This window comes from Rhinolophus sinicus, chromosome 2 (assembly GCF_057876585.1).
Source record: "Rhinolophus sinicus isolate RSI-liver-muscle chromosome 2, RSI-T2T, whole genome shotgun sequence".
In the NCBI taxonomy this organism is placed as follows: Eukaryota; Metazoa; Chordata; class Mammalia; order Chiroptera; family Rhinolophidae; genus Rhinolophus; species Rhinolophus sinicus.
Window position 1 is genome coordinate 52,720,593 of NC_142502.1, and position 16,695 is coordinate 52,737,287.

General features: G+C 32.5%; 1 protein-coding gene across 1 annotated transcript in view; it reads left to right on the forward strand.

Moving 5' to 3' along the window:
- ASCC3 (activating signal cointegrator 1 complex subunit 3) overlaps window positions 1-16,695 on the forward strand; it is a 300,443-nt gene that overhangs the window by 55,548 nt on the left and 228,200 nt on the right. The window contains exons 5-8 of the mRNA XM_019738872.3: window positions 3,265-3,385; window positions 7,962-8,166; window positions 8,891-9,032; window positions 9,654-9,779. Of these exons, the coding sequence (XP_019594431.3) occupies window positions 3,265-3,385; window positions 7,962-8,166; window positions 8,891-9,032; window positions 9,654-9,779 (594 nt within the window). The remainder of the gene's footprint in view (window positions 1-3,264; window positions 3,386-7,961; window positions 8,167-8,890; window positions 9,033-9,653; window positions 9,780-16,695) is intronic.

The window sequence follows — 16,695 nt, forward strand, 5'->3', positions numbered from 1 at the left end:
TTTAAAGCTTGCTTTAGTGATTAAATACTTTTTGTTGTTCAATATTCTTTAACTAACCTAAGAATTAGGGATCAAACACAACACTAACATGACCAGAATTGTGTTTTACTTGGAAATAATGTTTTGTCTCTAACTCTGAGTAAACCCGTAATCCAAATATGTTTATCGTATTCATTCTGTAGTTTCACAAACCCTCAGCATATTTCTGCATTGCCCTGTTTGTGAATAGAGTTTTAGTTCTTAATCTTTTTTAAACCAGTTTTTATCGTATTTATAGTAAAATTTTCCATGATATATTATTTAAAGGTGTGTCATTACTTTATATTTTGTGTTTATGATGTAATGTCTGTAATTCATTTGACACTGTGTTAGGAGTATAGCATCCACTGTAGAATTTTTCCTATTGGAATAAGAATAACGTAATTCAGAATACAGTGAAAAGTGGGGATTACCTTTCCTGAGAGATTTACAGATGACATTCATCTGTTAAAAGTATTGTAAGAAACAAGGAAGTTAGTCTGCACATGTTCTGAGATAATTTTTTTGTCATCTTTAAAATGTAGTCTGTTGGTTTACTTTTTGACTGTTTCCATTCATAATTTTAATTTGATGAAGAATTACTGTAATGAAAAAGTAGTTATAATAGCAATAAGAACTCTAAGAACCTTTGTCTATTTAGAAGTACCTTAATAGATAAAAATGTCTCTAACAATATCTACCAGGAAAAGGCTATTACCTGTCTATTCCTATTGTGTCTCCTTTACATCTCATTTGTGTAACTTATAGTCAGGATATTGATACATACTTGCCTTTGTATTGTATGAGACCTGAGTTCTTTTTTTTTTTTCTTGTTCTTTTTTACTCTGTAGTCGATAGCTGTTTGTGTACCCACAGCTAACTTTTTCCTTCCTCTTTTTTTCAATTAGATAGCGCTGGAACTTGTGTCAGTGCAGACAGCAGTGATCCAGGCAGCTGTACCTTTACAGTCACTCTCACTGCCAAACGAGTTTGTAGTGCAAATCTTGAACGAGAACTGCACCTGCTCTCAATGTGGATGGCAGTGTCAAATATTAGGGAAAGCCTAATTTTAGGATTGCTTTAAATCTGATGGCAGCTGAGCTCAGAATTTTGCTGAGAATCTTCATCTTGGCCTTATGGCAGTCCTACTATTCACAGCCAAACAGCCTCCTTGTCCCTTTTGCTGGGTCTTAGGTGTGCTGTTTTTAAGAAATAATGTGCTGTTTGTGCTGCGATCCTACACTTGGGATGTTACGTTAGAAGTTATCTTCCAAATATTATAGTGGTTTCTTAACATTATGTTGTGGGCTAAAATTTTTCAATTTGAATTCCTAATTTATCATGTGTGAACACTGAATTTAAGATTAAGTAGTCTTGAGTAGTTAAGAATATGTGTAAGGGTAACTGCCATGAGATTATTTTCTTATGGAAGCTATGGCCTCAGTTTAAGAATTAACAAATTCTTTGAGAGTTGGTAGGATATAAAGAACATTTCGTATTGTATGTAGAGAGCATTTCCTACTACACTTTGTTTGGAGTGTGAGGGGAAGTAACTATGTAGGTATACATTGCAGTTATCCCTTTGAATTTGCTGGTTCTTTAATACCACCTTTAACATTAAGCCCAGGGCTTGTGTCTGACTGACAGCAATTCAGAACACTCAGTTATTGGGAAAATTATATTTAATATTTATCTATCAACCCTAAGCATTTTTTTGTTACTTTTACTATTTTAAGTCATTTTGATTCATAATATCAAAAATAGCTTCATTGGTATGTAAGTCACATACTATACAATTCACCCATTTAAATGTGTATAATTTGATCTTTTTTGGTATATTCACAGATATGTATAAATATCACCAAAGTCAATTTTAGAGATTTTTATCACCTCAGAAAAAATCCTAAACTTTTAGCTACTATCCTCCTACTACCACCTCTCACCATACTCCCCTAGCCTTAAACAACCACTAATCTGTTTTATATTTTAGACATTCCCTGTTCTTTTCATGGCCTAGTTCTCTGCCTCCAGGCAAGATCTCTGAGCTGGAACTCAGGAGCGAGGGTTGGGGACAGTGGAATGCTTCTCACTGAGTGACCCCCTTGCTTTAGGAGCTGAGTACTTGATGAAGGGGAAGTTCTGGTTTTGCTTTTCCTTGTGAGGAATAAATGCCTTAGGAGCCAGGGTGAGAATGATTGAGGCCCCAGTATTTTCCAGGATGCTTTGCCCAGAGGAAGAGCCGTTCTGTGGTTGGAGGCTTAGTGCAAGAAGAGTGGCCTTGTGTGTAGCTAATGTCAGAAAAATGAAAAGCAAGCATAAAATATTTATTAAATATTATTGTCTCATATATGCTCAACATAAATTTCTACTTTTAACTGATTTGATTTGTGTGGAATCTCTAAGAACAGTTGGAATTTGGTTAGTATAAAATCTTCACATGTAAAATTAGAGTATAACATTTCTGGACAGGAAAAATACATATATTCTCAAAGTGTACTTGAGGAAATCGAAAGGCTTTCTGGGACAGTTATTTCATACAGTTTTGTAATTGAAAATCTCAAAATCATAAATCCTGTTCCCTGATTCTGGAATCAACTTAATCTTTGACAACCACTCAGCATAGGAAGGTAAGATATGTATTGAAACTTTCTATAAAGTTACATAAAGCACTGGCAGTACTGTGTTTTAGATTTCAGATTCATTAAACATTAAAAATTATTATTAAGCATTAATGAAATAATTTAATAAATTTAATAAAAATAATTATTAAGCATTAAAAATTTGGCATGTCATGATTTATTAAAACATTCTGATGGTTCTTTAAAATGATAACTGTTATGTAGTAACGTGAGAAAAATGGTACTCTATTTGGAAAAACCAGAGCAGTATGTTAAAAAAAGCAAATTAACTTGAGAATTTATTTGGTTATATCAAGAAAAACCAAGTGTAAGAATTTGATATTCTCTGATTTACAGTTTTATATATAAATCATAATTATTTTTTAAAAATTGAGTCCTGCTCTCTAATTACATAATTGCAGATAGTCTTTATAAAGTTGAAAGCTCCTCAGCAATATGAAGAGCTATTTTTCTTTCCTAAGTTACTTTTTAAAACTATACTTTTCTAAGTACTTTTTGGTTATTTCTGTATAAGTTTGTTTTCACACCTCAGTTGAACAGGGTGTTAATAACTTGAAAAAGTTAATTTTGAGGTAATGGGTTGTTTTGATTTTCTTCCTCTTATAAGCTGTTTGAACTTCTCGGACCTGATGGACTTGAACTTATTGAGAAGCTCCTCCAGAATAGAATTACAATTGTGGATAGATTTCTTAATTCTTCAAATGATCATAAGCTGCAGGCTCTTCAAGGTAAGAAAATATTCAGTGGTAATTCTAATTTAAAGGAGAAATTCATTGGATAGCAAATCTTTTTAATATAATTATACTTTTAATATCATTTGGTCTATTATATAATTTATAGCTACCATCCTTTTAAGTAGATTTTAGATATGGCAGATTATGAAACAAATATCTGTGCCCTAAAAAAGGGTGCTATGGCAAAAATTCTATTTATGTTTAAGTACGACTTTTTTGTTTTTCGCAGAAGATTTGAACAGAAACACTCAGAGGTACAGAGAACAAACTTACGGTTGCCAGAGGAGAGGGGAATTGGGCTGAGTGAAAAAGGTGAAGGGATTAAAAAATACAAATTGGTAGTTACAAAATAGTCATGGGGATGTAAAGTACAGCATAGGGAATGTAGTCAATAACAATGTGATAGCTACTGGGGGTGCCAAAAAGCTGTATTCTTTGGTCAACGTTGCTCAAGCAGTAGTTCATGGTAATCAGAAGTGTCTGGACGCTGATGGTAACCACTTTGAGTACCTCTTGTAATTGCAGAAGTCAAATGTGACTTGTATTCATCTTTGGTTATTAGTGTATATTGAGTATTATAATTTTAATGTTTTATTCCTTTTACAAAATGTGTATACATTTTTTTGTTACCCTCTGTACGTGCATGTATTGTGCCAGGTGGGTACTACATTAAGGGGGGGTGGAGAGGGAAATCACTGTATAAATTATTTAAATGTTTCACCACTATGCTGTATACCTGAAACTAATATAAAACAATATTGGATGTCAACTGTAACCCCCCCCAAATTTTTTTAATGTACATGGGTAGTACACTGAACATTTGCCTGCCTTTCAGGTAGATTCATCAGTCATAACATTTTGCACGCTCTCTCTCTCTGTCCTCATTCTAATTTTCTACACACATACATGTATACATACATGTACACACATATACCTACATTTAAAATTTTTGCTGAATAATGACTGGAAGTTGTAGGCATCCTAATACTGCAGTATAAAACTTTCGTCATATATCCAAGAACAGCAGTAGTGTCCTACTTAAGTACAGTACAATTATCACAAGTAGCAAATAATTGAACATTTATACTGTCATGTATTGCATATATTTTAAAACCACAGAAGAATGGGGGAAGGTTGTCTAGAAGCCAAGATTATGAAAAATGCCTGACTTACTATGGCACAACTGATTCCAAACTCAGTTTTTAGGTTATAAGCAGGAAAACTGAATTTCTTACCTTTATCCCAATGTTCCTTGCCATCCTTATAAAAAGTTTGGATTTATTTTTTTTTAACGTGTATGAGCATAGGATATTAGACACTCTTCTTCAAACTAGTCAACATGTATCCTTCTATGTAAATTATGCCACCTCTTCCATATATTTATGTGTATGACACTAAAAGGAAATTATAAAAACAGCCTGGATTTAAATCCAAAATTGCTTATGGATTTCCTTTAAACTATACTTTGATTACCAATAGTTGCTGTTAGTTGCTTTGAGATTTTTAGAAACTTTGAGGAATTGAATTCAGCCATTTTGTCTTTCTGTATGTCTTTGGTTCTTTAAATGTGTTGAATACTTACCAACTGCCTTGCTTTAAGAGGGCTCCCATGTGCTTAATCCGACATTGCAGTTTAGGAGCCTTTAAAATGGGTATCTGCCAGATGAACAGGAGTGACTTTAAATATCTAGTCTTGTGACGTAAAGTCTAAGAATTTGGTGTTCATTTTGTCAGCTTTCTAAGTGTTAATATAGACATACTTACTAATTCACCTTGGTTTTAAATTCATCATCCAACTTGTATTTTTTACTTTTATTTTTCAATTACAGTCGATGTTCAATATTATATTAGTTTCAGGTGTACTCACCTTTTACAGAAAGTTCAAAATGAGTCCAGCTTAACATAACATTTATACACAAAATTTGTTCTATTAGGATAACTTTTTAGAAGCCATACACTTTTTAGTCCCAAAACAAATATTAAATTTGAATTTTTTAAAAAAGATGTTTGAACCGTTGGCCTGTCCTGAAATATTTTCTACTCTTCCAAACTACTTATACTGTCAGATCTTTATTAATGCTGCTACTGTGTAAGAAGAATAACTGCACTGTAGAAAATTTGGGACATTTAAAGAAATAAACTTTAAGTTTTTCCTTAAACTTTTTTGGAGGGTTGGGGATGAAATACTATTGAAGAAAAGATTCTTTGGCCTCTTGTAGTTTATCACTGTTCTCATCTGTTTATATCTTTCGATGTAATTTTCTGTTAATTATTCTTCAAAATTCTCTTAAAAATACCAAATTGTATTTTTATTCTTTATTAAACTACCTTAGTATGACAACCACATCCTATTCTTTTCATTAGTCCAAAATCATGGTCTTAGAGAGCAATAGCTTCTTGCCATTGACATTTTATAGCTTTCATACTGATTTTCTTTGAATCTTTTTATCAAGATAATACCCCACTTTATCTCTTGTTATAACCAGGAAATGTAAGATAGGTGAGAAGTGGGTGGGTATAGTGTACCAACTGCTAAGTTGAGGATAGTTGTAATTAAATTCTATTTTCAGGACTGATGTGGAGAATGTTTTGTACAGGGTGTATCGTAAAATGAAAGTTAAGTTAGCTCATGCTGTCAAGGGAAAGTGGTTTGAGTAATTATACAAGCCTTCTTCTGTGGTAATTACATTCTAGAAGGATACAAGCTTCTACATTGTTCTTTAGTAAAATTTCATATTAGAATTGCTATTAAGCTTATTCATTTCATTTCTTCTGCTGTCAGTCTCTACAGTTAGCAGCTGAACCCATCAAGGAGAACCATACATTTAAGCATTTCTGCTCTACAACTTGATTTTTTTTATAACTACCTATTATGTTCAATCTTATAGGACATATGTTCTGTATATTCTAATTGAGGCTTTTTCAAGCTATCCATGAGATAGACATATTTTCTTCTTATAATTTTAATTTCCTTATTTGTATGATCACAAGTGTATATAATAATATTCTGTTATCACATTTTTTAAAAATATTGACAAATGTAGGATTTAGTATGTCAACAGAAGTAGTTTCACACACAGAATCTTTAACATTCATTTCTAAAAAGTACATAGCATTAGTCACATTTTGAAAAATTCTGTTTAATGTCTGATTGTGTGACTTTGCAGTTTAGCTTTCTTTTAGTTCAGTGGAAACTGTCAGTATGCTTCATTCTTTTTCTACCACTGAAAGATAGTAGGTTATAAATTAAGTCATTTTAATAGGGCTGTAAGACCTATTCTTACTTAGAAAATAAAATATGTAAGACTTATTTAGAAAAATACTTTTTTCAGATCTGTAAGATGTAGTAATCCTAATATAGATGGGGTTATATCTTAGGTCATAATTTGAGACGTAATCTTATTTTCTCACTTTCCTTTCTGAGACTTAATAAAAAGGCATTATACAGAGGCATTATTGCATGTGATTGACAGTTAAAATGACTTATTCAAAATCAGGTAATGAGATAGTGACAAATGTCTGAGGATTGTGAAGATTTGACTTAAGATGAATTTAGAAAGCTAATTTTCCCATCTTGATGCTCTGCTTAATTCCTTCCTTGTTCTGCATTGGATTTTGGAATTTGATAAACTAACTTGCACTGTGTTTCTTCAGAGTATGGACCAAGTTTCATTCTTCATTTCCTTCCTGGCTCTCGTAGTAGTGCCTGAAACCTAGTAGGTCCTCAATACAGTAATGTGTATTGACTTGGATTGCTTTTAGTCACATTCCTATCAGTTGCTTTAGGGCTACAGGGAGCCAAGATTATACTACTTGGAAAGATTTAATTAAGGTAGTCTTGTTGGAAGAAAAATTTCCCTGAATATTGAATGGACCAAACCATAGGTTTAAATTCTACCTTGTAAACACTGAGCTTTGATTGACCTGGTTCCTTTCAATGGTTCTGGCCTTTTTCCTTTTTTTTTTTTAAAAAAAACCTGTCTTTCCATGAAAAGGTGGACCATACTATTTCTTTATTTTCCTTGGTTATCTTCTAGATATACCCTGAGCTAATGTTAATAAATTTTCTTTCATGTATAAGTAGTAACATATATATAATTTAAAACAGTAAGGCCTATTACAAGGGGGAAAAGTTATACCTAATATGTAAAAAAATCTATTACGTTAACAGTAAATGCTGATTAGTAAATTTAAATAATTTCTCTTTATATAATTTCAATAAGCACAATAATTGATAATTGTGTTTATTGAAATTATATAAAGAGAAATTATTTCAAACTTATAAAATCAAATGTTTAGGTTTCTGATGTTATATGTAAGAATTTATAACATTCAACTGTTTCGTCTATGGGAAGAAAATATCTGCTGACTTTTCTGAAGCCATTATGTGATATCATTGAGATGTGTGATTTTAAAAAAAATTCTCCTTAACATATATAATTGAATGTGCCAGTTTTTGTAAAAAATGAATTGTTAGAGCATTATACTATCTTATGTTTTGGTGAGGGGTGAAAATGGTTTCCATAAGGATTAAACTTGTAAAACATGATGTTTTAAATTTGTTTCACAGAGAATTGCAAAAAAATTTTAGGAGAAAATGCTAAACCCAATTATGGTTGTCAAGTCACTATTCAGTCTGAACAAGAAAAGCAGTTAATGAAACAATATCGCCGAGAAGGAAAAAAAATTGCCAGACGAGAGAAAAAGGCTGGAGAAGATGGAGAATTTTTAGAAGGACCTATGTGCTTTGATCCTAAGGAATTGCGGATGCAAAGGTAAAAGCCAGAAGCTGAAAAATGCGTGTGTTGTAATTGCTACTTTTATGTATCATCATTTTTTTGGTTTAGTTTTAATAATTTATATGGTTCTTACTTCTAGTCACATTTTATTACAAGAATAGAATTTTGTTATGTGAAAACCTAATTTTCTGGAATAAGAAAGCAATTATCTGCTTAATTAGAATATTCTTTGTTGTATCCAGGTAGCTGAGAGATTTATATGATAGAGGTAAGCTATTTTTAGGTAAGCTGTGCACATACCACAGGTTAATATTTAGGAAGCCTACACAAATTTATTTTGAGACTTTGGTTTTTTTTCTCGCTTAATGAATAATTTTTCCCATGTTATTATTTAGAAGTAGAAAGGATGCAAATGAAATACTGGCATTTATTACACTTGATCTTTAAATAAATATAAAACCTACTTTTGAAAAGACATTTATATCTTGTTTAACACCATTGGATTGTGACAAACAAAATTATAAATAGAGAACATTTAGTCAAACTTATCAAATGATGTTACCTAAAAATGTGTTGATTCCTGTGGGGTTACACATAGAGAATTTCAGGATTTCTAATATCGTCCTTTGTATAGCTTCATTTCTTCTCTTTCATAACAGAAGACTACCTGATATAGTTATTATAGTGACATTATTTTAGTATATGCTTTCCTTTGCAAGATAAAAATTTCAGGTTTAGCCTACTGTTTTTGTGTTTACAGAGAGCAGGCACTTCTGACTGCTAGAAACGTTCCAATTTTGAGCAGGCAGAGAGACATGGACTTTGAAAAGATACGTTATCCCCATGTTTATGATTCCCAGGCTGAAGCCATGAGAACATCAGCATTCATTGCTGGTGCAAAGGTAGGTCATTGGAATACGGCCACTTGTGGATAATTGTTTGAGGAAATGACCCATAGATGGTCCCTGTTTTCTTTTGTTACTCTATTACTGGTTGACTATACTATGCTAAATTGTATTTTAAAATACTGGGAAAAATGAGATAATGCAGTGTATGTAAGTTCTTGACACATAGTAGCCATATAAAACATATTTGTTCTCCTCCCTTTTGTTATTTATGCAATTTGTATTTTTGCATTTTAGCAGATGTATCACTTTTTGACTAAACTTTAAACGGTATATTGCACATTTTTCCTGGCCATGTGAATACATGTCTTCAAGAATACTATCTAATTAACGTATACTTTAAGAATCATCAGCATATGGTTCATGTTATATATGAATATCTGATACATGAATGCTTTGTTTGAATATCATTTTTTGTTTGTTTTTGTTTTCTTTAAGCTTTCTTTCCTTTAAATTAAATTTATTTTCCTGTACTGTTATAAAGCCAGCAGTGTTCTTTTGCACATGTGCACACACGCTCTCTCTTTCTCTAACTGACAAATATTTATTATAGAGCACTTGTTTTATTTACATATGTTTTATTTTTTATTATTGGATTTTGATTTTTGATGTTTATAGATGATTTTGCCAGAAGGAATCCAAAGAGAGAATAACAAAATGTATGAAGAAGTAAAGATTCCCTACAGTGAACCAATGCCAGTTGGCTTTGAGGAAAAACCTGTTTACATCCAAGACTTAGATGAGGTGAGGTCATCATTTTATAGAGTTGGTATTTTTGATGCTTGGTATGTTATATGAATGGATTTGTATTGGAAAACATTTTTAAAAATCAGGTAGTTAATATGGTAAAGACACATATGCAGTTGGTTATTAAAGATGTATAGTAGGGGAGTTCAAATTTTAAAAATGCATATATACATACAGTCCTTTATACATTAAACATGTACATTTTTGTGTATACATATTTCTATATCTTCATGTTTATTTTGGTTATTTCAACTAATATTTTGTCTAACCTATGTAAACTGACGTAAGTAAAATGTTTTAAAGAATTTATGTATTGTATTGATATATCAAATGGTCAACCTATCATAAAATAGAATATTATTTGGGGAAGGGGTACCAAATTCTAAACTATTTTAATTTATTTTCCCTCAACGTTAAAATTTTGAATAATTTCAGACCTGCGGAAAAGTTGCATGAATATTACTATCCCCATACCCTTTGTCTTCATTCACCATTTGTTAAAATTTTCCCATATTTACTTTATCTCAAAATAAAATATTTCTTAATTTAATTTAAAGTATACCTATTATTTAAAGTTAATCTTGTCTAAAGCCAAAGTGAAGTTAATTTATTTATATATATATATATATTTATATGTATATATATGTGTGTGTATATATATATATATATATATATATATGTATATGTCACATATAGTCATTCAGAATTATCAATAATAGGCAAGCAAAGAGCAGCATAAATAACCACAGCCAATCCAAATTGACTCCATTCTATACATAGATGTGCATGTATATTTTGTTTCACAAAAATTGAATTACATACATTGTTTTGTGTGTGTTGTATACATGCTTACATATCTTTCTATGTCAGTTAGACATTTCTGCAGCATCATTTTTGTTCACCATGTGCAGTAATACATTTTATGCCTTTATTACAATTTTTTATTGTTAACAGTTTTAAGTTGTTTTCTACAATAAGTTTTTAAAATAGATTAAAATCGTAATTAAATCTTGTATTAATGGATTTCATTCTGTGAGTCAGAATTACCTGTAGAACTTTATCAAAATCCAAATGCCTTGGCCCTTATTAAGTCATAATTTCTTGATATTTCAAGATATCTATATTTTGTAGAGCTATTTAGAGCTCTGTATGTGATTCTGAAATGAAGCCAGGGCTGAGAGCCTATATAATTAAATAATTATATACATAATTCTTTTTCAAACTTACCAATCATTATATGCATCATTATTATGAAAATTTGTTTAGTTTTATATATTAAATAATAAAATTTTTCATGTAAAAGCATCATTGATATTTATTGTCTATACAATGAATGAAACAGGCTTATTTTTATTTCATACTTATTTCTAAGTAAATACTTCATTTTTATTTAGATTATAGGAATAAAAGAGTTTTTCTGAATGGGTTAAATCCAACTAAACCTTAATGTCTCCTTGCCATGTAACCTAGTATATTTACAGGTTCCGTGGATTAGGATGTGGACATCATTGGGGATCACTATTCTGCCTACCATATGACATGAATGACCACGGTTTAACTATTCACCTGTTAAAGGACGTCTGTGTTGTTAACAGTTTTGGGCTATTATGAATTATAAAGTCCACTCAGGCTGCCATAACAAAACATGACAGACTGGTTAGCTCGAACAATAGACATTTATTTTTTCACAGTGGAGACTAGAAATCCCAGGTCAGGGTCCTGGCAGATTTGGTTTCTGGTGAGGACTGTCTTCCTGGCTTGCAGATAGCTGCTTTCTCACTGTGACCCTATGGCCTCACGTGACCTCTGTGTAAGCACAGATAGAGATCTTTGGTGTCTCTTCTTCTTGTAAAAACCCCAGCCCTGTTGGATGAGCACCTCATCCAGATGACCTCATTTAACCGTAATTACTTCTCTAAAGGTAATCACACTGGGGCTTTAACTTATGAATTAGGGAAGGAGGATGCAAATAATTCCATCTGTAACATGGGCAAAGCTACTGTAGACATTGGTGTACATTGGTGTGAACATATATTTTCATTTCTCTCGGATAAATGCCCAGTAGTAATACAATTGCTGGGTCATACTGTAGTTGCATGTTCAGTTTTCTAAGAAACTACCAAACTTCTTTCTAGAGTAACATTTTTATATTCCCACCAGCAATCTAGTGTGATCTAGTTTCTCCATAAACTCACCAGCATTTGGTGTGTTGCTTTCTTTTTTATTTTAACCATTTTAATTTATGTTTTAAATATGTATTATTTATATTTTAACCATCCTGATAGTGTGTAGAGATTTCTCATTGTGGTTTTTATTTGCACTTCCCTAAGGAGTAACAATAATTGGGGAATGACACATTCAAATGCAATGCATCATTATAAGTACATGATGATTACATCATTATAAGTACATATTTGAGGTCTTATCACTATAGATAATGATCCACCAGATTTCATAAATGTGAAATAGACCTCAGGAGAAAACATAGATATTAACATAATGTTAATTTAGTTCATGCTTCTGTTGGCTTGGATCTTTTTGAGAAAAGGTAGGAAAGTGCTCTTGAAGTTAATATCTTTCTCTTTTCCTTGAAATCATAATTGCATGTCAATTGCACAGCCCTACAGAACTATAGATAAAATGCTTTTATATCTTCTTCCTGACCAAATGTCACATTGGATAAATTTGTTCTGTCTTCTTAAATTACTTCTGTAATTTGATTAAAAAGATAAGGATAATTTTAAAATTAATTATTGAATGATGTGCATAAATGCTGTTAACTGGGTTTTGTACATTCTTGGAAAGGGAATAATGTAAAAACATTTAGGTAGGTTTCTATATTAGTCAGGACTCAGTTGGAAGTTAGAGAAATCAGTCACTGATCAGTCTTACCAAAGAAGACTGTTTATTGGCTTTTCTAACTGGAATGACCAGGAGTAAAGCTGCCTATGTGCCCAGTTGGATATATAGATTTATATGATGTCATCAGATCTTTTCTTCTGTCTTTGCCTCTTTCTACATCTATTTCTCTCTTTATTTTTTCTCTTTTCTCTTTCCCTTCCACTGTATCTCTTCCTTGCTCTCCTTTACCTCCTCCCCTCCCCCTTTCTATTTCTCTGGTTCTTTTCATTCCCTGACTCCCAAATAGACTTTCTCCATATAACCAAGGAAAAATGTATGATGGTGACACCAAATATATCTGCTTACCCATACCCTCATCCTAAAAGGCAAGAGGGTTGTCCCCCACAAGTTCTACCAGAAAACAAAACAAAACAAAAAACTCCTGGGATGAACTGTGACTTTCTAACTTGAGTCACCAGTTCATTTCTGTACCAACTACTTTCCTTGTGGTGGGAGTGTGGTCTCATTGACCACACTTACTCATGTGTGTATCCTCATTGTTTGCCCCTCATGAGCCAGCAGGAGTCAAGGAGGAACTTGCCAAAAGAAAGGTGGATGCTGTTACTACTACCTTAAAATGAAATGAGAAAGATGCTAAGCAAACAGAACTATCTCTTTGATATTTTGAGTGGAAGAGTTAGGTTTGCTTTCTTTTGGTGTTAAATAAGTTGATTTCTGTCTTGTTTTCACAGTTGGAAGATTTTATTTTTTGAATAGCCAATAGAGTGTTATTCAGCAAAAATGGGATACTGACCCAAATGTAATATTTGGTTTGGAAAGGTAATATAAAATGCGTGTAATGTTTCATTTGAGAATAAAGTTGAGTCTTATAAAATATGAATGTAGAGAATTTGAAGTTTTCTATGACCCCAGTTTCTCAAATCCCATGTTTTTAGACTAAGTTCTGGGGGAGATAACAGGAAGAATATTGTTCCTGATGATAAGTTACTCAGTATAGTGTATCTACTTCACACCATTTCCATGGAGATAGCTAATACAGTAGGGGTGTGTTGTAGGAGATTCTATGGCAGCACAGAGAAGGCAGACTAATAATTCACAGAAGAAACCTTCATGGAGGTGAATGTTGAGAGCACAGGATTTTGCCAGATAGACATAAGGGAGGGGTATTCCAGGCCGGGATGCACCATGAAACAGTTTATGACCTGGAAATATGTATTTCAGTATTATTAGCATGTAAGGTGTACATGGATAGTGACAGCAAATAGGTCAAGAAAGAGACCCGTTTTTCACACAAAGGGCTTTGAAAATCATGCTAAAGGTTAGAATCAATATTTGGTGACTATTACTTGTTAAAAATAGAGTTATCAAGTTTTTTTCCTTTAGAGGGATTGCAATACAAAGTTGAAGGTTGAGTAGAGCTGCTACAGTAGTTCTGGAGAGAAATGCTACAAGCCTGAATTAAGAAAGTGGCGGCCTATATGAAAAGTGGGACAATGGAGAATAATTTAGCTACTAACATATATAAGATCTGATTATTGACTAAATAGAGGGGATGAAGCGAAGAGAAGAATCTAGAATGACATCCAGGGCAACATGGGTGAGTGATAGTATCATTTATTAAGATAAAGAATGAGCGAAAAGGAAAAGTTTTGTTCGTATTGTGCCTGGAAGGAACCATGCCATGTTGGTTAGGAGCAGGGCCTCTGAAACGAGGCTGACAATTTGACTTGGCTCCCCACTTTCTATCCTTGCTGTGATCTAGTGTTTCAGTTGTAAAATTAGGATGCTTACCTAGTAGTTTTATTATGAGGATTAAATTAGTTTATGTAAAACACTTTGAAGAGTGTTCAGTACTTAGTACACTTTAGCTAAAATGTTAACTTAAAATAATAAATGTAATGATGAAAACTGACATGGTGAGATCAGAATATGGATAAAATGAAGACTTACCATTACATTACTTTGGAAATTATATTTATTAAATCAGTTACCTACGTGTTCATTTATGCTATTCATCTAGTCTTTCAATCCAAACACATATGGAGTAGTATTGATTCTAACATAGAAGATCAGAAAGACCTAAATATCATAGTCACTATATTAAGACACATAGAGTAGTTTCTAGTTAATTTATAGAAACTAAAGAAACGCGTCATTACAATTATTGGCATCTGTGGTTTTCTCAAGATTGACAGTTTGGAAAAAGTCAAATAGGCTAAGCAAAAAAAGTGTTACTATTCCTTTGGTTTTATTATTACTTTGTGCTCTGAATCTGAAGGGTTCTTACAGCTAAAGAGTTTATTGACTTGGTTTGATTCAATCAAATTACAATGGTAAGAGGGCTAAAGAAGCATCCAGAAAAACATTTCAAACTGTGGATCTTTTTCACGGGATCAACTTGAACAGGATAAAATTTCGCTACCAGATAAAAAAGTATTTTCCTGAAACACCCCACAAGCCGCATATTACACTGTCAAGCATATCATCAGTTTTGTCAGAACCAGGGGCTTGAATCACTCACTGCCTTTGTAAGAGGTGGTATCAAGAAATAATAACAAATACAACAAAATTTAAAGCTGACAAGTGAGTTTACGATCTTTTTTACACTGATAAAGATCTTAGCAAAGAAATTTCCGTAAATTTCATGAGGAAGGAAAGAATATAGCACAAATTAAATTTCTAATCATTTAAACAACTTCTAGTTTCCCTTGATACTTAACATAGCCTCACCTAACAATTGGAGCCATAAAAATACTGATTCTGTTTGCTGCTTATATTTGTCAGATTTTTCACCAGAGCAAAATAAATGAATAAACAAACATGTAAATGCGGAGTACTTCTACATGTGTTATATAAACCCTACAATACACTGTTATTCTTTTTCCTATGGCAGTTTTTTTTTTTTTTAAGATATCTAAATAGTAACAACAAAAATGTTTTTTATATTTGTATACCTCTCTGGTACCCTTTATCCCTTTCTGTAGATCCAGATTTCCATCTGGTATTCACTTCTTACAGTGCAGATCTGTTGGTGATAAATTCTTTCAGCTTTGTACATGTGAAAAAGTCTTCATTTTGTCTGTGTTCTTGAAGGACATAGAATTCTAGGTTGAATTTTTCCCCCTAGTACTTATAAATGTAACTACATTGTCTTCTTGCTTGTATTGTTTCTGATAAGAAGAGGGTCAAGTGTATGGTGATGGAAGATTTGACTTTGAGTAGTGACCACACAGTGCAATATATAGATTATGTGTTATAGAATTGTGCCCTTGAAACCTGTATAATTTTATTAACCTATGTCACCCCAATAAATTTAATAAAAAAAAGTATACTCTCATTCTTAATTTCCTCTCTATGTAATAACGTATTTACCCTCTGCTCAAGATTGATTTTTGAGATGTTTTTTCTTATCACTGGTTTTAGGCAGTTTGATTATGATGTGACTTTATATTAGCTTTCTGTTATCATATAAGAAATTACCAAAAATTTAGTTAAAATATTCACTTATTACCTGATAGTTCTGGAGGTGTGATTTGTATGGACTTGACTGTGTTCTCTGTTCATGGTTTCACAAGGGTGAAATCATGGCATTGGCCTGGCAGAACTCTTACCTGGAAATTATGTGGAAGCTCGTTCAGGTTGTTTGCCAAATCCATTTCCTTGCAGATACAGAACTGAGGTCCCTATTTCCTTGCTGTCGGTTATTCTTAGTTTCTAAAGGTTGCCCACCTTCTTTGGCATGTGGCACATCCCATCAAATCTCTGACTTCTGTTGGCAGCTGAAAAATCTCCCTGACTTTAACAGATTCATGTGATTAGGTCAGACTCACCCAGACAAACTTCCAACCTAAAGGTCAACTGTTCCGTATAGTATAACCTAATCAAAGAAGTAAATCCATTGTAGTTACAATTCTGAGGTTTATGCACGCTTTGTATACTGTGGAGTTAGTAGTAGGGATTGGAAAGGAAATCTTGAGAGCCAACTTAGAATTCTGTTTACCATGGTATGATTTTCTTCAGAGGTGTGTGTGTGTGTGTGTGTGTGTGTGTG